At 39.3% G+C, this 25329-nt stretch overlaps 1 protein-coding gene across 3 annotated transcripts in view; it reads right to left on the bottom strand.

Moving 5' to 3' along the window:
• Window positions 1-12876: 12876 nt before the first annotated feature.
• Window positions 12877-25329, bottom strand: part of ZFR (zinc finger RNA binding protein) — a 75005-nt gene continuing 62552 nt past the window's right edge. For all 3 annotated transcript variants that reach the window (XM_082836171.1, XM_082836173.1, XM_082836172.1), the window contains 3 exons: window positions 17354-17465; window positions 17138-17235; window positions 12877-14468 (listed from right to left, as the gene is read on the bottom strand). In XM_082836171.1, the coding sequence (XP_082692297.1) occupies window positions 14289-14468; window positions 17138-17235; window positions 17354-17465 (390 nt within the window). In that variant the 3' untranslated portion in view covers window positions 12877-14288. The remainder of the gene's footprint in view (window positions 14469-17137; window positions 17236-17353; window positions 17466-25329) is intronic.

The following is a 25329-nucleotide window of genomic DNA, read 5'->3' as shown; positions in this document are numbered from 1 at the left end:
GGGGGTGGGGAGGAGTTGTCACAAAACCCAGAGAGGGCTTCCCTGGTGGCGCAGTGGTTGAGGGTCCGCCTGCCGATGCAGGGGACACTGGTTCGTGCCCCGGTCCGGGAAGGTCCCACATGCCGCGGAGCAGCTGGGCCCGTGAGCCATGGCCGCTGAGCCTGCGCGTCTGGAGCCTGTGCTCCGCAACGGGAGAGGCCACAGCAGTGAGAGGCCCGCGTACCACAAAAAACAAAACAAAAAAACAAAATCCAGAGAAATGAAACCACCTGCCCGAGGTCACACTGCTGGTCAGTGCCGCCCTGGGACTGACTTCTGTCACGCAGGCTGATTTCTGAACATGAGTTCTGACGCAGGCGACTTAATCTGGTTATTACTGGCCTTTATCTTTGCCACTTCAAGTCCGTCTCAGAGCCCCGTTCCATGTTTCTCCCCTGCTCTCTGGCCTGAGTTGAAGCTCCGGGTGCACAAAGCCCCAGGCAGGCCTGGGGTGGGGCAGGGCAGGCTGCCCATCTCCTGACCTGGTCCCATTGCATGGCCTGTGTGTCCCTGAGCACGGAAGGTGCCTGGTTCAGAGGGTGTCAGCTTGGGGCTGCAGTCACTCCATCCTGCCCCTGCGTGGGTGGCTGGCACGGCGATTCCTCAGAGATGAAGCTAAGTCCTCATCCCTGGGATGGTCTGTGCCCTATCCTCGAATGGGGGTGCCCGTTTCCTCTGCTGGGCAGCCTCCCAGCAGCACCTTGGCTCTCTCTTCTAATTACTTTTTAGGTCTCACTTGGGAGCCATGGAAAACTGTGGTCATTTCCAACCCTCTTGGGAGACTAGAAGAGCCAAGCGGCTTCTGCAAGCTCTCCAGCACCTGGAGAGGCCATGCCACCATTTCAACTACCCCATTCCCTGGGGTCAGGGGAAGGGAGAGCATCGGCAGGGCTTCCACACGCCAGAAGTCCCATGCAGGGTGGCTGGACCCAGGCCCACTCTTCTCTCAGGTCCCCTGAATGATAGGGTAACTGGGGCAGGGGGTGGGCTGGGGGTAAGTGCAGGGACACTTTGCGCGCTCACTCTGCCCTTTCACTCCCAAGCTAGTCTCTTCCCAGCTCAGAGCTCTGGTCTGTGTGTGTGTGTGTGTGTGTGTGTGTGTGTGTGTGTGTGTGGTGTCTGGAGTGGGAGGGAGGAAGCAGCAAGCAGAAAAACCTGTTATTTTGGTTGGCTTTTCGTTTCAAATTTCTCTTGACTCATTCCAGGATAGTAGAAATCAAGATCTGGCATCTGATTCAGGGATGATCTCCAGGAGAGAACAATGAAAAAAGCCTGTCGGTGTCTCAAAGGCTGGATATCACAAAATCAAAAGTGTGTTATTCCTTCTTGAATTTTAACTGAGATCAAAGTATCAAGTTTAGATCTTAGAATTTCTGCTACTTCAGAGCTGGTTGGGGAGAAACGAGGGACCTGGCATCCAGGCTGTTTATTCTCTAATTTGAAGGGAGATGGCACTGAGAGAATCTTCTCTCCCTTCCAAGTTTTGCTTGGGGCTGAATCTGGTTTGAAAATCTGGTTGAACAGTGGGAAGACACCTCTATTCCACAGAGGAGGGCATTTGGAACCTCATGATCTCAGAGGGAAGAAGGAAGCTGTTGCTGTCCTAAGGGCCGGGAGAACCTTCTCAAATAAGAACAGGCAAGCATGCTTCCTCAATGGGTTATTTGAGCTTGGCTCAAAGTGCAACCAGGCCTCTTTTGAGCTTGGCTAACCTATCCGCACTCACTGAAAACCTGAAAGACTTATTGTTCAGGTGCCGTGAAAGGACACAGAGGGTGTGAAAGGCCCACTGTTTTCTGTTGGAAATAGTCATCTGTCCCAAGGTTAAAATGTAATCAAAATTGTTTTTAAAAAATCCTTTTTGTCCAAAGGCAACAAGAAAATAGCGTAAGGAATGGAAATGGCTGAGCTTCAAAGAAACATCTCAATATTTTTTAGAGTCAATTTTCTGCTTGAGTACTGTTAATAATCGGCCATTTCCCCATTTCCCCATTTCCCTCCAGAACACTGGAGTCTATTCACCATTCATTCACCTGGTCTCTGGAAGAGAATATGAGGGCAGCCAAGCAAAGCACCAAGCGAGGCAATCTCAGACTTTGCAAATATCTGACGCAGGTTTAAGAAGCCTGAAAAGAAGTTTTACAGCTCAGCTGAACGGGGGACCCAGAAAGAGAGGGGGAAAAAAGCAACTCATTCTCTCACCTCATGTGAGACAACATCAAGTAAAGACAACATACAAAGAGAAACTTAATTTGGAACAACTTATGTGCTCAGAAAAATAGTCAATTCATTTTTAGAAAGAAGCTCTCTGCTCTGCCTTTTTCCTGGTTTGCTCATATTACCAGGGTGACACCTTCTGCATCCCAAAGGAAGGGCTCTGTCCCTCTCGGTCATAGAAGGAGCCCCTCATAAGCCTATGAAGGTGACCTCAAAGGAAGCGGGACATGCACTACATGGAGAGGTGAGAGCAAGCGCTTTGCTCCACTGGTGACAGGGCAGGTCCTGGTATGGGGAGTGACGGGAGAGGAGGCTTGAGGGACAGGCCGGAGGTATAGTTTATGGACCCAATGCCATGCTAAGGACTTCAGCATTCATCCTTAGGCGTGTGGAGCTAATGGGGGGGGGGGGCGGTTTACACCATTTTTTTTCTTTTTAAAGAATTATTATGTAGTAATTATTTAAGAATTATTAAGTAATCATTTCCTATTACATAGTAAAAGTTACAGAAATATAGAGAGTAGCAAATCTCCTAATCAAATAGAAATAAACCCCCCAAACTGAACAGACCATAATCATGCTTCACAGGGATAACCACTGGAAACATTTTGGGGAAGAACGGCCTATATATACGTGCTTTCCTATTAAAACAAAAAGGGATCATTCTTCACACATGGTTTTATAGTCTGATTTTTTTCATTAAACATTATAAAGTAACTTTCTTTATGTGTTAGGCTCCTACATAGTTATTTTCAGCTTTTTTCCTGACCTAACATTCTTTTTTTTTTTTTTTTTTTTTTTTTTTTTTTTTTTGCGATACGCGGGCCTCTCACTGTTGTGGCCTCTCCCGTTGCGGAGCAAAGGCTCCAGACGTGCAGGCTCAGCGGCCATGGCTCACGGGCCCAGCCGCTCCGTGGCATGTGGGATCTTCCCGGACCGGGGCACGAACCCGTGCCCGCTGCATCGGCAGGCAGACTCCGGCTGTGCCACCAGGGAAGCCCCCTGACCTAACATTCTTGAGGGAACTAACACTGTCTCATGAGTATCATGAGTAGCAGGGGTTGAATGAGTGGTTTTAAAAATAAATTTATTTATTTTTATTTTTGGCTGCGTTGGGTCTTCGTTGCTGCGCGCAGGCTTTCTTTAGTTGCAGTGAGCGGGGACTACTCTTCGTTACGGTGCGCGGGCTTCTCATTGCGGTGGCTTCTCTTGTTGCAGAGCACGGGTTCTAGGCGCGTGGGCTTCAGTAGCTGTGGCACGTGGGCTTCAGTACTTGTGGCTTGCGGGCTCTAGAGCGCAAGCTTAGTAGTTGTGGCGCATGGGCTTAATTGCTCTGTGGCATGTGGAATCTTCCTGGACCAGGGTTCAAACCTGTGTCCCCTGCATTGGCAGGTGGATTCCTAACCACTGCGCCACCAGGAAGCCCTGAATGAGTGGTTTTCAAGGAGGGGGCACTCCTCTTTAGAATCACTGGTCTAGGGACTTCCCTGGTGGTGCAGTGGTTAAGAATCTACCTGCCAATGCAGGGGACACGGGTTTGATCTGATCCCTGGTCTGGGAAGATCCCATGTGCCGCAGAGCAACTGAACCCGTGCGTCACAACTACTGAAGCCCGTGCACTTAGAGCCTGTGCTCCGCAGCGAGAGAGGCCACTGCAGTGAGAAGCCCATGCACCGCAGCAAAGAGGAGTCCCCGCTTGAGGCAACTGGAGAAAGCCCGCGTGCAGCAACGAAGATCCAACGCAGGCAAAAATAAATAAAAAAAAAAAAAAAAAAAAAAAGAATCACTGGTCTATAACATCACTTAGATGATTGAGCTGTATTTCATTAAAATACTTATTGGACATTTTGTTTCTAATCTTACCCACTTGCCAATAATGCTTCTGTAAATATATTTGAATTTATAGTTTTCTATACTTATCTGGTTAGGTTTAATTCTTTTTTTTCGTGAAAGAAGTGGAAAATTCTATTCGAGCCAAATTTGAGGATAGTAAACCACGAACAGCATCTCAGAAAACTCCGAGAACTGTTCCCTAGATTTAATACTTTAAGATAACTTCTTTTTTTTTGTTTGTTTTGTTTTAAGAAGATGTTGGGGGTAGTTTATTAATTTATTTATTTTTGCTCTGTTGGGTCTTCATTCCTGTGCGAGGGCTTTCTCTAGTTGTGGCAAGCGGGGGCCACTCTTCATCGCGGTGTGCAGGCTTCTCACTATCGCGGCCTCTCTTGTTGCGGAGCACAGGCTCCAGACGCACAGGCTCAGTAGTTGTGGCTCACGGGCCTAGTTGCTCCGTGGCATGTGGGATCCTCCCAGACCAGGGCTCGAACCCGTGTCCCCTGCATTAGCAGGCAGATTCTCAACCACTGTGCCACCAGGGAAGCCCCAAGATAACTTCTTTGCAGTTCAGTTGCTGGGTCAAAATCTCTCTCTGTATATTTGCATTTAAAAAAAAGATAATTCTGATGTTGACTGAGCTGGTGCCCTTGCCTTTGCCTTTGAGATCTTGGTATTACTTGATATTTTCAATCTTTATAACCTTTGTCAATCTGGTTGACAAAAGCTTATTACTTTTTAAAAATTTCTATTTATTTGATTACTAGTAAGGTTGAAATTTTGTTTTCATATGACTATTGGCTATTTATATTTCTTTTGAGAATATATATTTCTTAAGAATTGTCCAGCCATGTACATTGCCCACTTATCCTTTTAAAGGAAGATAATATCTTATAATTTATTACCAAGGTATTCCATATTCATTGTCAAATCATCTAAATCAGTGGAAAAAGTCACTCAAGATCTCATAATCCAGAGATAACCAATGTTAATAGTTTAAAAAAATGTTTTTATTTTATATTGGAGAATAGCAGATTTACAATATTGTATTAGTTTCAGGTGTACAGCAAAGTGATTCAGTTATACATATACCCAATGTAATAGTTTTGAGTTAGGACTTTTTCTGTGTGTGTGTGTATGTGTGTGTCTGCATATGTGGATGCATGTATCACAAATGTGGACTTTTTTGTTTGTTTTTGTTTTTTTTGCGGTACGTGGGCCTCTCACTGTTGTGGCCTCTCCCGTTGTGGAGCACAGGCTCCGGATGCGCAGGCTCAGCGGCCATGGCTCACGGGCCCAGACGCTCCGCGGCATGTGGGATCTTCCCGGACCGGGGCACGAACCCGTGTCCCCTGCATCGGCAGGCGGACTCTCAACCACTGCGCCACCAGGGAAACCCCAAATGTGGACTTAAAAAAAAAATCAATTTATTTATTTTTAGCTATGTGTGTCTTCCTTGCTGGGTGCGGGCTTTCTCTAGTTGTGGCAAGCAGGGGCTACTCTTTGTTGCGGTGCATGGGCTTCTCATTGCAGTGGCTTCTCTTGTTGTGGAGCATGGTCTCTAGGCGCACAGGCTTCAGTAGTTGTGGCACGTGGGCTTCAGTAGTTGTGGCTCGTGGGCTCTAGAGCGCAGGCTCAGTAGTTGTGGCGCACGGGCTTAGTTGCTCCACAACATGTGGGGTCTTCCTGGACCAGGGCTCGACAACGTGTCCCGGGCATTGGTAGGGGGATTCTTAATCACTGTGCCACCAGGGAAGCCCACAAATGTGGACTTTTATACAGATATTGGTTTTACATATATGATTTATGAAAATCTCAGTATGTCAATAAACACACAGCTACATCATTATTTGTAATGATCCACTACACAGATGTCCCATTTTTCTAATTCTTGACAATTCAAGTAGTAAATCTTTATTCCTGTGTCCAATTCTTTTCTTAGTGGAATCAGATTCAAATGATTTGAACAGGTATTTCCCTGGTGGCACAGTGGTTGGGAATCCACCTGCCAATGCAGGTGACACAGGTTCGATCCCTGGTCCGGGAAGATCCCACATGCCGCGGGGCAACTGGGCCCGTGTGCCACAACTACTGAGCCCACGTGCTGCAGCTACTGAAGCCCACGTGCCTAGAGCCCGTGCTCCACAGCAGGAGAGGCCACTGCAATCAGAAGCCCACGCACTGCAATGAAGAGTAGCCCCGCTCACGGCAACTAGAGAAAGTCTGCATGCAGCAACAAAGACCCAATGCTGCCAAAAATAAAAAATATAAGTTTATTTAAAAAATGATTTGAACATATTTATTAATATCAACTCTGATATATTATAATGGTTTCCCCAGTTATTTGTCTTTAAATTTTATAGTTTTATATTTTTAGTACTAAAATTCACATATTTTCATATTGAACCAGCCTTGCATTCCCAAGATAGACTCCACTTGGTTGTGGTGATTATTCTTTATATGTATTGCTAGATTTGATTTGATAAATCTTCTGTTAAGGATTCTTCAGTCTAATTTCATCAGGTATATTGGTCTGAGTTTCTTTGAACTGTTTCTACCTAGTTTTGGTATCAGGGTAATGTTGGCCTCATAAAGTAAGTCGGGGTTGAGCTCCAGAAAAAAAAAATTACTGTAATTATTATCGTATTATTCATAAATAACTTTATGGGGTCACTTGCCCTAGCTCCTTCCTCTCCCCAATCTGCCCAGTGTGTTCAGTTCCCCAGGACTCCCTTTTTCAATCCTCTGGCCAGAAACCTGCAGCTTTAGTTATTGAATTCTACCAGACACTTCTACGGCTGTATTCATGTCCAAGGCTAAGCAGTGAGTTTACTGCTGGAGGGGGGAAGATGGCAAAATTGTCAGTTTGATATACTTCAGTTCTGGTCTTCTCCAATATGCCTGCTACTAACTATGGTTCAGGGTCCTCAAATTGCTGTTCTATGCATTTTATCCAGTTTTTATAGTTGAATTCCAAGGAAGAGACGGGGAGGAGGGTGTTTACTTCATCTTATCAGTACCTGGAACTCATAAATTTGGTTTCAATAAATAATTTAGTTGTATCCCCCCTCCCACTTCACCATATACTAAGCCATCTCCTTTTTTATCTTTTGATATGCACTATTTCATAAAAAGGAAAAAATTAAGAACACATAATTAAGAATTTTGCCATCTGAAATCTTCTCCCTCCTTCTCTTAATCCAACCAAAGAGCAGACAGGAAGACAGGCAGGCTGCTCCAATGTTACTGTGAGATTTTTAGGAGACAGGTTTTAATCTCTGCTCTGAAATAAAGGATTCCTTTGAGGCTGTAGCTTGCTCCAATTTCAGGCCTCCTTCCTGACATTTCTCTTGAAACAGTCAATGAAGGAAGTGCATCAAGTGTTTCTTTACGACTGTCCTTTACATTAGGTGTGGGAGACATCATGTATCCTAGTATATAGGAGAGAAACACATGATTACAGAATCAAAGAATTTTGGAACTGACAGTAATTTTAGAGATGGTCTGCCCCTCAGTTTAACATATGTGGTTGCACATGCAGATTGGAAGAGTCCATAGGTAAAAACTCCACGATCTGAAATATAATAAAACCAAATGCCCACAGGGCCAGCCTGGTAGACAAAATAGGGAACAGTAGAGGCTTTGGTAAACTGTCCAGAACAGGCTTTGTCTTAAATTTATCCTCTAGAGGGAGTAGCCATTACTCTCATCATAGGAACACATGCTCTATGTCATCAGATCTTCCAGTTTTTCAAGAGAAGTCAAATTGGGATTTTCATGTGAAATCTTTACTATTGGCTCAAAGTTTCTAATAGTCTTTGGGCCAAATGAGACACAGCTATATCCTGGGTATAGTATATTAGATGTCATTTTTGACTCCTGGCTCAGGTAAAAGTTTTCCTCCTTTTTTCCTATCCTTACTTAAGCATTGACCTTTGAAAGAGCTATAGCTTTGTAGGTTCTTTAGAATTACAAGGAGAAAAAAAGGCTAATGGGCAGGTCTTTGGAGTGGACCAAAATTGGGATACTTAAGATCTATTTGTACATTACGTCTTAAGCATTAAAATTCTGCAGAAAGAGGTTTGACTAAAGCAAAAATTAACACTTTGTAAATCAACTATACTTCAATTAAAAAAAAAATTTTTTTAAGGGACAAATCTATAGGAGGTACATAGCATAAAGGTTAAAAGTTCAGGATTTGAAGTCAACAGGACTCTCCAAGTACACAGCTTTCTGATGACCGGACACATTCAAGAAGAGATATTCAAATGATCTTTATCATAGCAACAGCAAAGTACTTAATCTCAAAACCCTGGTTTTCTCATGTGTAACGAATACCTATCACCTAGTGATATCCCAAGGATGAAACCACATGTACCATTTTAGCACAGTGATGTGGAGCTGCTTGAAGTTCTTTTGAGGAGCAATGACATGATCAAATTGGTGCTTTAGGAAAAATATTCTGGGGGCTGTAGGTTGAATAGTGTAGATACTGGAGGCAGAAAGAAAAAAGGCAAGACTGGAGTTTGGACTGAGAGAAAGGATTTGGAAATAAACATAACAAAAGGAGTACCTGATGATACTTGGAAGGTGGATGAGATTATCAATAGCATGTACATATAAGATGCCAATGATAGAACCATGGAAAGTGCTACAGCTGACCCTTGAACAACATAAGGGGTCGGCAACAACTTCTCTGTAAGTAACCCCGTTCATTTTACTGTTGCAGTTAATATTTTTAAAAATGCCATTTCTTCAATTGTTCGGTTTTTTCCTATAGCTATTCATATTAGAAGGTACTTATAATCCTTTCTCTCTCCCATATCATCTTCTGTCCCTCCTGCTCTGTGGTTCCAACTACATGCCATAATTTTGAACAAATTCACTATCTTGGTCACTATTTTTTGAATATCACATTAAAATTAATGCCCAGAACTGAACACCAGATTCCAGATATGGTGTGACTAATGCCTAGTGTAGGAGGACTGTGTATCTCTCAATTTTGGATATCACTAAGACAAAGGATACAAGGATGTGCCTTCGCTGTTAAAAGGCTTGCAGGGCTTCCCTGGTGGCGCAGTGGTTGAGAGTCCGCCTGCCGATGCAGGGGACACGGTTTCGTGCCCTGGTCCGGGAAGATTGCACATGCCGCGGAGCAGCTGGGCCCGTGAGCCATGGCCGCTGAGCCTGCGTGTCTGGAGCCTGTGTTCCGCAACGGGAAAGGCCACAACAGTGAGAGGCCCGCGTACCGCAAAAAAAAAAAAGCCTTCCAGTGCTCACTAAAATTAGTTGTGATTGGTAATGCAGGTTTTAACTTCCTTCCAGCCCTCCACATTATGCATTAGCAAAAGGCAGGCCTTCTGTTTTTGTCTACAGTATAATGCATACTATATCACACTGAAGTACAATTTGCTCTTTTTAAACAGCTTATGGCAAAGCTCAAGGTAAATTACAACACTCTGGACTTCTTCCCATCAGGAACCTGTCGTACTGCATTATCCTGTATTTACTTAATATAGGGCCTATATTGATCCAAGCCCTAGTTATGTTCTCTGCCATTTTCCCTTTCTACTTGTGAACTCTCTTAACATTAACATATTTTATGAGTGATTAATTAGCTGGGATCAACTTAACTGCCTTTTCGTACTTTCATGCAACAGATTACTTACTTTAAAAAAAAATATTTCACATTAGGTTACTGATTAAACAGTCCTTTCCAAACTGAAGACCCTTTGTCTCTAGTACCAGTATCTTACTATATTAAAGTGAATAAGAGTAGCTCTGTATTTAACATGGAACCAGTTTAAGCATTGTTCAAAAATATTACTCAAAGTTTTAAGTTAGTTACAGAATTGTTTCCTCTTTGCAGATTTTATTTTACATCTACTATTATTACACTAAGCAAGATAAAGGAAGACTAACGGAACGTAGTGCCTGTGACTGCTGGGACGTGGGTGGTGTGGGGAGAGTAGTGTGAGTACACACGTTACGGAGCTGTGTGCTGCTCATGTGCTTTTTGGCCATTTGACTCTGCACTTGGGGTTGGTCTGTACTTATGTCGTAATGATTTCACGCCTGCCTGTGACATTTTTATCAAATGTGTGAATAAAGATTACTATGAAAATAAAAAAGATAAAGGAGGACTAAAATTAACTAGACTATAGCTTACTAAAATTACCTCAACAACTAATCAATAAAATTGCTTAGGGAATAGGGATATGATGATTCGCTAAATACTGCAATAAACTTATTGCCATATTGTATAGCTGATCATAAAATACCTTTAATACTAAACTTAAAATATAATTCTGAACTGTAAAGCATGTTTATTAAAGCATGATCCATGTACAACTTGCATCAGAACCACCTATAATTGAAGAAAAAAATTGATTTGGGATGATCCTACAGTGCTTGTTAAAAATGCAGTTTCCCTATGTGTACTGATACAGAACAACCTCCAAGACTCCAAGATACATTAAATGAGAAAAGGCAAGGTTCAGAACAATGTACGCAGTATCCAGCCATTTGTATAAAGACAAAGGGGAGCACATGTTGATGTTGACATGTGCACAGACCACGTGTGGAAGGATATACAAATGGATAACACTGCCTCTGGAAAGGGGAACCACATAATGGGAAAACATGGGGAGGTAGAAGGTATTTTATGCTGTAAACCCCTTTACAATTTTTGACTTTTGTAACATGTTATGAACAATCTATTCAAACAACTAAGAGAAAGTCCATCTTAGAATGCACATTCTCAGGCTTATTCTGGCCCTCCTTAGAATTTCTGGAATTAGGGTTTAGGAATCTTAATTTCTAGAATGGTCCCCACATGACTCTCATGAACAAATTTGAGATCACTGCTATGAATATTATCTATGACACTAAAATTTGCCCTTTATTGGGAAAAAATTTTTAAGTTAGCTCTGCCAAATTCAGTACAAAAGATGGTGAATCCATTAAAGTAACTGTTTATAACTTAAATTCACAACATATACTGACAACATAATATCATGACCATGCAAAAGATTTGATGCTTTGTCAATAAGCAAAAAAAATGATTTAAAATACTGTTGACTTAAAATAATCAGAGATCCTTTCTTATGCTGTTTATGCAAGTTTCCTTTTCCTTTTTTTGGGTGAAGTAGAAAAGGATAGCTTTATTTCTTTGCCAGGCAAAGGGGGACACAGTGGGCTTCTGACCTTGAAGAAAACTACATTTCTCTGTTCGAATCTGCCCTTTGGAACTCAGGGAAGGTCATGGAGGCTGGAGTCTTGACTACAGAAAATGGGGGACAAAGGGGCCTCCATGCCCGGGAGCCCTATAGGGCCTCACTCCGTTTCACTCCACCCTTTTCATTGATACTCCTCAATCTTGAGGACAGATATTGGACAAGAAAGGGAACAATCATTTTGGATAGAGATGAAGTTTTCATTTTTAATACTAGCTTATTTAAAGAAATAGAAGAAACAATAGTGGTGAAGACAAAAATCTAATTTGTAATGCATCACGTAATTGGGGGATGGTTGAATTAATTTGTTTTATCTGGATTATCATTACTGAAACATAAGCATGCACTATAACAAGGAGAGCTAGTTTGAGATGCAGAGAAAACTGATAAGTAAATTAGTTGCCGAAACAACTGGTTCAAGAACGCATTAGCATGATAACCAATGCTTCTTTTGACCAAAGCAGAAGAGATACTAACAAATACTCAAGTCAGCTTTATTTCATATAAGATGGTTAATGTGAATCTAGCTACAGCTGTAAAAACCATTAAGCCATGCAAAAAATAAATAATACTGAAATAATTATCTTCGTAAAAAAAATTTAAGTGTCACCACTTGTATATCTGGATGAAGACACCTGCAACTAAATGCAAAAATTTGGAACTTAGGCTGAGAGCATTTTTAGAACATAATTAATTGCAAGATGAAGGGAGCAGGCTGGCAAAGTGCTGAGCATAAACTTTGATACCTGACTTTCAATTTCAACTCTGTCACTAAATTGATGTACTAACTTTAATTAGCCACTCTGGGCTTTAGTTTCCTCACCTAAAAAATAAGAAATACAGCACCGGGGCTTCCCTGGTGGCGCAGTGGTTGGGAGTCCGCCTGCCGATGCAGGGGACGCGGGTTCGTGCCCCGGTCTGGGAAGATCCCACATGCCGCGGAGCGGCTGGGCCCGTGAGCCATGGCCGCTGAGCCTGCGCATCTGGAGCCTGTGCTCCGCAACGGGAGAGGCCGCAACAGTGAGAGGCCCGCATACCGCAAAAAAAAAAAAAAAAAAAAAAAAAAAAAAGAAATACAGCACCTTCACTTATTCTTAATTTGTTATGATAGTTTTAAACAGGAAAACGTGTGAAAGACCTAGCATGGTGTCTGTCATTAGTGAGTGATATATGTCAGTTCTTTTCTTCTCTCTTAAGCAAGAAAACTGTGAGAAACAAAATTCCAAATTTTTTTTACTGGGTGACTAAAATGAGACCCGGAAAGGTTAAAAAAAAAAAAAAGAAAAGAGAAGATGCTTGCTTGAGTTACAAAGATAGTATGTGACAAAATTTGGGAGAAAAAACAGAGTCTCCTGTTCTACTTCCCCAGCGGTTGTCTCCTACAGTCTCCTGGTCCTCTAAGAGCCTGGGGGAAGATTCTGACCCAAGAAAGAAATTGAACGAATATGGTATTGAATTACACAATTTTCTGGAAATTATGTGCCCAGGAAACATCATTTGTCAGAAATAACAAGATGTAAGTAGCCAATAAATTTGAATATGGTTTTACTGAAGCATACGTCATTTCAAAGCAGAAGTATTTATGTCAATTCTAACATATAATACAGTTAAGTCATTATATGAATTTAAGTTTTTATTTGTGTATTTCACTGTAGTGCTGTGACAAAATGACATTTGTGTACCAGAGCATACATATATCCACAGTAAGATGTAACTTTTCATTACACCACTGCTAGAATATTTAGCTTTTTGTAGGACACATAAGCAGGTAAGATGGCCACACCAAATAATTTTCTGTTTTTTTTTTCCTTAGATAACCTTAATTTTTTAAAATCAGTAATACTCTATCAACCTCACTGTTAATAGAACTGTAAATTATCTGGGTGATGGGGTGTGGGGACGGGGGGAGGGATAATTCAACTATTATTATACTGTAATAGTCGCTAGAGTAATCTCACACACACCAATAATGAACTGTCTTCATAATTAAGGGCTAGTTACTGTTGTTAGTTGCACACTGATACAGTTCCTTTTGAAAATATTGGTTAGCCCACTTATATATGAAAAATGCCCTTTCCACTTATGCAGAAGAAAAAAATATTCAGAAAGTTATTTTTGGCCTTGCTATGTCAAAAAGTCAACTGTACAAAGATCTACGTGTCAAACCTAAAATTATAATTTTAAAAGTATTAAAAACAAAAATGTCATGCATTTTTATTATCAATTATGCAGAGGCTTTAAAACTGTCGCAAGACCATATAGTATATATTAGCTTTTATACTGCTAATGCACAACTAACAGCAAACTTGATTAGATTAACAGAAATCTGTCTTAATTACACCTTTATATATCACACTAGAGAGACAAATGCCACAAGATCTGCAGAAACATTGAGTTCTGAGCACTTAAATGGCAGGATAACTTTTTTGTGTTGTAATCTATCACATAAAGAATAACAAAAGGAGGAAATTCTGCAGTCTCACGTTACAAAAAAACGTACTGCTGTAAAATATTAAGAGAGGGTAAAGGATATCTGTAACACAAAGTAACAACTAGTATCAAACAGCAAACAAAACCTCTAAATAAAAATATCAAAATACACATAGCAACTGAGCACAAATACTGCATTAAATATAGTAAAGATTTAATAGGACTAGTTAATAAAAGACACAAATATAGGGGGAGCTAGGGCAACCAGTAAATAAAACCAAAAATAATGGGAAAAAAAATCAGAACAATTGTTTTTCCCCTAGTTGGAGCACAATTTTGGGGGGGTGTCTTTCCATTCATATAATACCTAACACTGTACATTAAAAGATTTTAATATCATAGAAAAACTTGGTTCTTCCATGAAATTCTTTAAATTCTTGATAATTTTTTCAAAGTAGACATCATTATGAATGAAAAACAGCCAACAAATGGGCACCTGTTGCCTTTTAACACTGCAGATTTTACAGAAACTTTTTAAAAGTTATCATAATCCTTTTTGTCTTTTTTCCCCTCAGCTTCAAATCCATCAACTCCATCACTATCCCTTCTTCGCTTCCTGTTGTTGTGGATGTTAAAACGTTGGCTCATTTGGGGTAGTGGATCCATGCCCAGAACTTTGTGTATCTGGCGGAATGCAAGGAGTCTCAATGCAAACTACAACAACAAAAAGAGTCAGAATTTAGTTAATTTAAAAAACCAGTATTAATTCTTATTAGGTTTATAGCCCCAAATGACAATATAAAAAAGCATGTTTAATGAAAGAAACATCTTGAACGATATTAAATTTCACAAATGAAATACTCCATATGTTCTGATGTTTTTATTTTCAGGCTTTAATGTGTACATGCTGTTTTGTTTTTTAAAGCATAAGTTAAAAAAATAATTCTTAAAAAAAATTAGTATAATGTTCATTAAAAAAATCCTAAAACAATATACAACAAAAGAAAAAGTGTCTCACTTATTGAATGAACATCTCTTTGGTTCATATTCACTCATCTTCCTACTTTTCCTGTGGATGCCCATGCACACAGGCTCAGGCATGGGGTACACGTGTGCGCGCACACACACACCTCCCCCCAGGTTTACAAAATGAGGATTATACTTCTACAACTTGTTACTTCATGAACTAAAAAAAAGATTTTTCACTATGTGGCTATGTATACATAGGAATATGTTAGGCATCAATGTCACAAGACCTATGTGTCACAAGATATTTGAGACATAATTCCCCAGTTTTCTGGGGGATATATACCCTTTAAACTAATATAAGGAAATTTTACAGTCATTTGATCAAATGGCAATTTTCACTACATAGTTAAACTTTCAATATAACTGTTTAGACTATTTCTTGAGATATAATTCACATATAAAATTTGTCCTCTTAAAGTGTACAATTCAGTGAGTTTTTTTTAGTATACTTACAAAGTTTTTCAACCATAACCTCTCTCTAGTTCCAGAACATTTTCATCACCACCTCTCACCCGTAAAAAAACCCCATGTCCCAACAGCAGTCATTCCTCAATTCCTCTACCCTGAGGCCCTCACAACCACTACTTTTCTATCTTGATAGATTTGTCTACTATGGACATTTCATATAAATGAAATCATACAATATGACTTTTTGTGTCTGGCTTCTTTTACTTACATTAAGGTTTTCAAGATTCATCTACATTATACTATGTATCAGCACTTCATTCCTTTTAATGGCTGAGTAATTTTCCACTGTATGAATATACCGCATTTGTTTATCCACCTATCCATCAACTGATATACACTTGGGATGTTTCCACTTTTTGGCAATTATGCACAATGCTTCTACGAATATTTGTGCATAAATTTTTTTTTTATTTTTTGTGCATAACTTTTTAATGAACATATATTTGCAGTCCTTTGAATATACTTAGGAGTCAAACTGCTGAGTCATATGGTAACTCTATGTTTAACTTATTGAGGAAGTGCCAAACTGTTTTCCACAGTGGCTGCTATTCAGACTATTTTTAATCCCTGTTTATCTTCTTCAGCTGAGATACAGTTATTGACTACAATCATCCAAGTGAGAATTTACTGTTCTAAAACTTTTTTCCAGATTAGATGATTCTAGTTCCTTAGAAGTCTCCTCATACATTGATTGGCTTTTCAAACCTTCAAAAGTCCCCAAATCACCTTGGTTGGAACTTGATACAGCATTCTGTGTAAGCCTGCAGTTCTGGATCTTTGGCAGTACTGGGTACTTCTCTATCTCATCTAAGTTATAAGGCTGTTAACTTTCTGAAGTGAAACTAGGAATATTTATCATAACAGAATACTGATTCTTTATTTAGAGATACTTACAAAAGGTCCTTCCCAAAGATAAACAGAATAATGTTTTCTTCTGTATTAAAAGAAAATATCCAAAGATATCTGGTGTATAATAATGAATAGTAATACATTTCTACCACAGACATATTGCTACTGATCATCAGCTTTTTCTAATACTAGGAGTTTCTAAATAGAAGAGTACTCCAGTAAGGAAAACTAAAATAGCATCTGAGGATGGAGTGCACACTGTAAGCTCTTGTTCTGCATGTGATTGATACATATTCCTAAATTCTAACAAGAAGAGAGATTTCTACTGTGTAACTGTAAATTATTTAGCAGCTAACAAAATTTGAGGATACTGAAATTATTCCCATAAAAAGTCATCTTGGAATTTTTAAACAATATCAAAGGAGACAAGGTTTACTTAATTCCTTTTTTGAGGGGGCAGATTAACCTTATTCTCCTCTTCGTACACTTCTGGACTCAAAAAAAGAAAGCAATAGCAATTTCAGACTGATTGAAATATTAACTTATTTAATCTTCCCAACAATCCTATTTGAGACAGACACTGCTCTTATCCCTTACAGATGAGCGGGCAGAGCTGCTATTCAAACTCAGAGAGTCTTGACTTCAGGGCCCACACTTTTAATTACCACATTCGCTGGCTTTTTCAGTGGCAGGAAAGGCTAAATCATAACAAAAATTTCCATAAACCATACAACATATCACTTCTGTACATACAGAGAACATAAATAGCTTCTCTACTGACCTTGATATACAACGTAATACCAAGATTTAGAGACACTGAAAATACTGCTGTATTTTTATATTTATATAATACACTTAAAGAGACACGCACATAGTTAAAATAATAAACTTGAAGATTACATTGATGAAATCTAGTTTAAATTATATCCTCTCTAAGGGTTTACTTACAGTGATTTTTTCTAAAGGACAATTATAAAAAACCAAAACTTTAAGGGCAGTGATAGAACAAAGCTTTGGGATTGGGAACACACTGGTACCTGTGCACTGGATGTGATGTCTTCACGCTGCTGGTCAGTCATTGTTGCCAAGGTATCAAAGGGATCCTTCTCACAAGGATCCAGAAGTCCAGGACTACCTACAGCAATCACCGTAGGGAGAAAAAAGCATTACCATCATCCATTTGTAAAATAAAGAAGAGTTCTCATTCAACCATCAAACACAAAAACAAACATTAAAAATGAAGTAAAACTTACCTTTAAGAATAATCCCTGAAGAAATGCACTCAAACACTCTTCTCAGTGCATCTCCAGGACTCTGAGGACTAGAAGCACTACTGATTGCTTTCTCTACTAGTAACTCCATAGCCTAAAAACAAAAAAATAAAAATATGCTTAACAGCTTACAGCCCAAAGGAATTATTCATTTTCAAATACCAGAATGACAAACTACCTGCAAAACTGTCAATAAAAAATTTAAAGATTGAAAAGGTTACATAGACCGAGTCACAAAATTAGAAAAAAATTACATATAGTATAAAAACACTCAAAATTAAATAATAAGTAATGAAAACAAAAATAAGACTATATAATTGACATCTTAAAAATATTTTATAATTTATGCTAAATGAAAAATAGATTAATAGGTTTTTGGTTATTTTTAGTTGTTATCCTTTCCTATTAAAATATGACAGTCCTTAAAATTCTTTCGATATTTAGGACTCACATACATATGTTCTTTAACACCTACATACTGATGATACTAAGTCGTTAGAGCAAGACAGTATTCTACTAAGAAGACTTTTGTTTTCTTTACGAACAATTATCTAATTTTCATTTACCATACAACTGTACTTCTATTATCCTTAAGGAAAACACAACTTATGCTTTCACTGTAAATTACATTTGAGAGACTCAAAATCTAAACCAATGAATAAAAGAAAAAAGTACAGATTTAGATCCAGAAAGTGTTTTGAAGGGTCTATTAGAAAAATTTGTTTCCACTTAGAGTTTAAAAATTGAGATATAATGTACCACTCAGTGGTTTTTAGTACATTTACAAAGTTGTTCAACCATAACCACTCTCTAATTCCAGAACATTTTCATCACCCCCCCAAAAAAACTCCATACCTATTAGCAGTCATTCTCCATCCTCCCTTTCTTCCATCCCCTGGCAACCACTAAACCACTTTCTATTTCTATAGATTTGCCTCTTCTAGATACTTCATACAAAGAACCATATGTGACTTTTTGTATCTGGTTGGTTTCTTTCACTTAGCATAATGTTTAAGGTTTGTCCAAGTTGTAGCCTTTACTTAAATTATAAATAAAACCACCAATAACACTTCAAAGAAATTAAATAGATTGCAACTAGAATGAAATCCTTAAAATGATACTGAAACTGAAAATACCTTAGGGAGAATCCATTTTTAGCTATATACTTAAAAAACTCATAAATTTAATCAGAGGTAAAAGCTACATCCACCTATTCACCCCGAGGCCATTACTAAGATCTCTGAAGTAAGAGATCTGGACATTTGGAGGCTTCAGTCCCAAACAAATTAGGAATAAATTGTAAGAGAGATGTGAATTAAAAGAGATAGTGCACATTAAGAGCTATAAAAAATGATAGCTGGAAGCAAGAAGTTAAAAAAATCTGAGAATAATGAATGTTAATAATGATAAATGTAAATTACAACAAAAAAATTAAGATGGTTCAGTTTATTCAACTGAAGAATGCAGTAAGATGTTCAAGACAATTTTTAAGGATTTTCATTTTAAAATTTTAGTATTTTAAGGAATCAGCTTCACTTATCTAGACAACTCTATGAATGTAGAATAAACACCTTTCCTTTCCAGACAAGTCAAGTATTATTTCAAGATGTCCAAAAGACTGAAATCTTTGAAGATTAAAGGACTTTCAAGTGTCATTTATTCTGGATTTTTAAAAATTCTACTTTATTTAGATTTTTGGCTTCATCAGGTCTTAGTTGCGGCAGGCGGGGTTGAGGCACATGGGGTCTTTCGTCTGGGTGCAGGCTCTTCATTGTGGCGTGCGGGTTTTCCTCTAGTTGTGGAGCACAGGCTCCAGGGCAGGCAGCTCCAGAGTGCGTGGGCTCTGTAGTCTGCGGCACGCGGGCTCTCTCGTTGAGGTGCACGAGCTCAGTAGTTGTGGTGCTGGGCTTAGTTGCCCCGTGGCATGTGGGACCCTAGTTCCCCAACCAGGGGTCAAACCTGCATCCCCTGCATTGGAAGGTGGATTCTTTACCACAGGACCACCAGGGAAGTCCCCCAGATGTCATTTATTTTGAACCCCTCTGCCTAACCTAAGTGGCCAGTATGTAGAAAATACTCAATAGGACTTCCCTGGTGGCACAGTGGTTAAGAATCCGCCTGCCAATGCAGGGGACACAGGTTCGAGCCCTGGTCCGGGAAGATCTCACAGGCCACGGAGCAACTAAGCCCATGTGCCACAACTACTGAGTCTGTGCTCTAGAGCCCGCGAGCCACAACTACTGAGCCTGCGTGCCACAACTACTGAAGCCCGCATGCCTAGAGCCTGTGCTCTGCAACAAGAGAAGCCAATGCAATGAGAAGCCTGTGCACAGCAACGAAGTAAGTAAATAAATAAATAAAACACTCAATAAATGTTTATGAAACAGAATACTTTTGGAAAGAAATATGAAAATAATCCTGCTAATAAAAGAAATCAAGGCTTATAATTAACAAGTTACTAAAATACAAAATTGATGTCCTAATATATGCAACTTTCCCAAAATACTTCTAATTTATAATAAGTACTTTTAGAGAATGTTAAGAGAAAAATAGTATTAAATAATCAGCTATAATATAGCTATGTCAAGATATAAAATGTTACAAGTAATTCAAAGCTTTTTCAAAATCTGCTTACTGACTGACCTTAGAAGTGGGAATTTGTAATTTAAACTTATATATTAAGGTAGAAACTAACTAAAAACCAAGAAAGAAATGAATGATTTATGGAATACAGAAAGTCCATATATTTAATCACACAATAAAACTAAGTCAACTATCTGCCTTGACATCATTTGCTCTGAAGGAAGCAATTTAAAAATGTTAATTTTCTATAGAACATGGTTGTTCTCCAAGCAGAGGTCTACAGTTAAGAAAGCAACAAAAGTAGAACACAAGAGGTTTATATACTCTGAAATGTACGCATTCAAAAGCAAAAGGACAGAAAACTAGGGCACCTAACAGGCACCCGTGAGGGACCACAGACACCTAAGGGAATGGGAGGAACCCCCGGCAATTGGTTGCTTCAATTATATTTTTATTTTTCCTAATATGTTTTTTTATCTTCCTGATTTTGTTTTTTATTCTTTGTTATTGTATTGCTCCTTTCTTTCTTTCTTTCTTTCTTCCTCCCTCCCTCCCTTTCTTTCTTTCTTTTTTTTTTTTGGCGTGCTACACAGCTTGTGGGATCTTGGTTCTCAGGCTGGAGGTCAGGCCCGAGCTCCAAACCGCTGGACTAACAGAGAACCTCAGACCCCAGGGAATATTAATCCGAGTGAGGCCTCCCAGAGGTACTCATCTCAGCAGGAAGACCCCGCTCTATCCAATGGCCTGCAAACTCTAATGCTGGACACCTCAGGCCAAATAACTAGTAAGACAGGAATACAGCCCAACCCATCAAAAACAAAAAAAACCCAAAAAACGAAACGAAAAAAAGATATGTTACAGATGAAGGAGCAAGGTAAAAACCTACAAGACCAAATAAATAAAGACGAAATAGGCAACCTATCTGAAAAAGAATTCAGAGTAATGACAGTAAAGATGACCCAAAATCTCGGAAAAAGAATGGAGAAAATACAAGAAACATTTAACAAGGATCTAGAAGAACTAAAGAGCAAACAAACAGTGATGAAAAACACAATAAATGAAATGTAAAATACTCTAAAAGGAATAGCAGAATAACTGAGGCAGAAGAACGGATAAGTGAGCTGGAAGATAAAATGGTGGAAATAACTGTGAGGGAGCAGAATAAAGAAAGAAGAATGAAAGGAATTGAGGACAGTCTCAGAGAACTCTGGGACAACATTAAACACACCAACATTTGAATTACAGGGGTCCCAAAGAAGAGAAAAAGAAAAGGTCTGAGAAAATATTTGAAGAGATTATAGTCAAAAACTTCCCTAACATGGGAAAGGAAATAGTCAATCAAGTCCAGGAAGGACAGAGGGTCCCATACAGGATAAGCCCAAAGAGAAACATGCCTAGACACATTAATCAAACTATCAAAAATTAAATACAAAGAAAAAATATTAAAAGCAGCAAGGGAGGGCTTCCCTGGTGGTGCAGTGGTTGAGAGTCCGCCTGCCGATGCAGGGGACACGGGTTCGTGCCCCGGTCTGGGAAGATCCCACATGCTGTGGAGCGGCTGGGCCCGTGAGCCATGGCCGCTGAGCCTGCGCATCCAGAGCCTGTGCTCCACAACAGGAGAGGCCACAACAGTGAGAGGCCCATGTACCACAAAAAAAAAAAAAAAAAAAAAGAAATGAAAAAGGAGAGATCACAACTGACACTGCAGAAATACAAAAGATCGTTAAGACACTACTACAAGCAACTATATGCCAATAAAATGGACAACCTGAAAGAAATGGACAAATTCTTGGAAAAGTACAACCTTCCAAGACTGAACCAGGAAGAATTAGAAAACATAAACCGGCCAATCACAGGTAATGAAATTGAAACTGTAATTAAAAATCTTCCAACAAACAAAAGTCCAGGACCAGATGGCTTCACAGGCAAACGCTATCAAACATTTATAGAAGAGTTAACACCTATCCTTCTCAAGCTCTTCCAAAAAATTACAGAGGGAGGATCACTCCCTAAACTCAGTCTACGAGGTCACCACCACCCTGATATCAAAACCAGACAAAGAGGTCACAAAAAAAGAAAATTATAGACCAAAATCACTGATGAACACAGACGTGAAAATCCTCAACAAATACTAGCAAACAGAATCCAGCAACACATTAAAAGGATCATACACCATGATCAAGTGGGATTTATCCCAGGGATGCAAGGAAACTTCAATATAGGGAAAACAATCAATGTGATACACCATATTAACAAAATAAGGAATAAAAACCATATGATCATCTCAACAGATTCAGAAAAAGGTTTTGACAAAATTCAACACCCATTTATGATGAAAACTCTCCAGAAAGTGGGCACAGAGGGAACCTACCTCAACATAATAAAGGCCATATACTACAAACCCACAGTAAACATTGTTATCAATGGTGAAAACCTGTAAGTATTTCCTCTAAGATCAGGAACAAGACAATGATGTCCACTCTCACCACTCTTATTCAATATAGTATTGGAAGTCCTAGCCACAGCAATCAGAGAAGAAAAAGAAATAAAAGGAATACAAACTGGAAAAGAAGAAGTAAAACTGTCAGTTTGCCGATGACATGACACTATACATAGAAAATCCTAAAGATGCCACTAGAAAACTACTAGAACTAATCAATGAATTTGGTAAGGTTGCAGGATACAAAAGTAATGCAGAGCAATCTCTTGAATTCTTATACACTAACAACGAAAGATCAGAAAGAGAAATTAAGGAAACAATCCCATTTACCATCGCAACAAAAAGAATAAAATACCTAGGTATAAACCTACTTAAGGAGGCAAAAGACCTGTACTCAAAAAACTATAAAACACTGATGAAAGAAATCAAAGATAACATGAATTGATGGAGAGATATTCCATGCTCCTGGACAGGAAGAACCTATATTGTGGAAATGACTATACTACCCAAAACAACCTACAGGTTCAATGTAATCCCTATCAAACTACCAATAGCATTTTTCACAGAACTAGAATAAGAAATTTTACAATTTGCATGGAAACACAAGAGAACCCGAAGAGTCAAAGCAATCTTGAGAAACAAAAACGGAGATGGAGGAATCAGGCTTCCCGACTTCAGACTATACTACAAAGCTACAGTAATCAAGACAGTGTGGTACTGACACAAAAACAGAAATCTAAATCAATGGAACAAGATAGAAAGCCCAGAGATAAACCCACGCACATATGGTCACCTTATCTTTGATAAAGGAGGCAAGAATATACAGTGGAGAAAAGACAGCCTCTTCAATAAGTGGTGCTGGGAAAACTGGACAGGTACATGTAAAAGTATGAAATTAGAACACTCCCTAGCACCATACACAAAAATAAACTCAAAATGGATTAAAGACCTCAATATAAGTCCAGACACTATCAAACTCTTAGAGGAAAACATAGGCAGAACACTCTATGACATAAATCACAGCAAGATCCTTTTTGACTCACCTCCTAGAGAAATGGAAACAAAAACAAAAATAAACAAACGGGACCTAATGAAACTTAAAAGCTTTTGTACAGCAAAGGAAACCATAAACAAGATGAAAAGACAATCGTCAGAATGGGAGAAAACAGTTGCAAATGAAGCAACTGACAAAGGATTAATCTCCAAAATATATAAACAGCTCATGCAGCTCAATATCACAAAAACAAACAACCCAGTTCAAAAATGGGCAGAAGACCTAAACAGACATTTCTACAAAGAAGACATACAGATGGCCAACAAACGCATGAAAAGATGCTCAACATCACTAATCATTAGAGAAATGCAAATCAAAAGTACAATGAGGTATCACCTAACACCAGTCAGAATGGCCATCATCAAAAAATCTACAAACAATAAATGCTGGAGAGGGTGTGGAGAAAAGGGAACCCTCTTGCACTGCTGGTGGGAATGTAAATTGATACAGTCACTATGGAGAACAGTATGGAGGTTCCTTAAAAAACTAAAAGTAGAACTACCATACAGCCCAGCAATCCCACTACTGGGCATATACCCTGAGAAAACCATAATTCAAAAAGAGTCATGTAGCACAATGTTCACTGCAGCTCTATTTACAATAGCCAGGACATGGAACCAACCTAAATGTCCATCAACAGATGACTGGATAAAGAATGTGGCACACATATACAATGGAATATTACTCAGCCATAAAAAGAAATGAAATTGAGTCATTTGTAGTGAGGTGGATGGACCTCGAGTCTGTCATACAGAGTGAAGTAAGTCAGAAAGAGAAAAACAAATGCCGTATGCTAACACATATATATGGAATCTAAAAAAAATAGTTATGAAGAACCTAGGGGCAGGACAGGAATAAAGACGCAGATGTGGAGAATGCACTTGAGGACATGGGGAGGGGGAAGGGTAAGATGGTACGAAGTGAGAGAGTGGCATGGACTTATATACTACCAAATGTAAAAGAGACAGCTAGTGGGAAGCAGCCGCATAGCATAGGGAAATCAGCTCGGTACTCTGTGACCACCTAGAGGGGTGGGATAGGGAGGGTGGGAGGGAGACGCAAGAGGGAGGAGATACGGGGATACACGTAGATGTATAACTGATTCACTTTGTTATAAAGCAGAAACTAACACACCACTGTAAAGCAATTATACTCCAATAAAGATGTTAAAAACAACAACAACCTACATGCACCACAATGTTCACTGCAGCTCTATTTACAATAGCCAGAACATGGAAACAACCTAAATGTCCATCAACAGATGACTGGATAAAGAATGTGGCACATACATACAATGGAATATTACTCAGCCATAAAAAGAAAAGAAATTGAGTTACTTGTAGTGAGGTGGATGGACCTAGAATCTGTCATACAGAGTGAAGTAAGCCAGAAAGAGAAAAACAAACGCTGTATGCTAATGCATATATATGGAATTTTAAAAAGCAGTACTGATGAACCTAGTGGCAGGGCAGGAATAAAGACGCAGACGTAGAGAACAGACTTGAGGGCACAGGGTGGTGAAGGGGAAGCTGGGATGAAGTGAGAGAGTAGCCCTGACGTATATACACTACCAAATGTAAAATGGATGACTAGTGGGAAGCTGCTGCACAGAACAGGGAGATCAGTTTGGTGCTTTGTGATGACCTAGAGGGATGGGATAGGGAGGGTGGGAGGGAGGCTAAAGAGGGAGAGGATATGGGGATATACGTATACATATAGTTGATTCACATTATTGTACAGTAGAAACTAACACAACATTGTAAAGCATTTATACTCCAAAAAAGATGTGGAAAAAAAGAAACAAGTAGAAGGACAACATCAAAGATGAACAGAATCAAATTAAGAAAATGATTATTTAGGTTGCAATGTGAAGCATCTTGG

Source organism: Leucopleurus acutus (genome assembly GCF_964270905.1).
Source record: "Leucopleurus acutus genome assembly, chromosome: 3".
Classification (NCBI taxonomy): domain Eukaryota; kingdom Metazoa; phylum Chordata; class Mammalia; order Artiodactyla; family Delphinidae; genus Leucopleurus; species Leucopleurus acutus.
The sequence above is the reverse complement of the archived record's forward strand: the minus strand, read 5'-3'. Positions and strand labels throughout refer to the sequence as shown.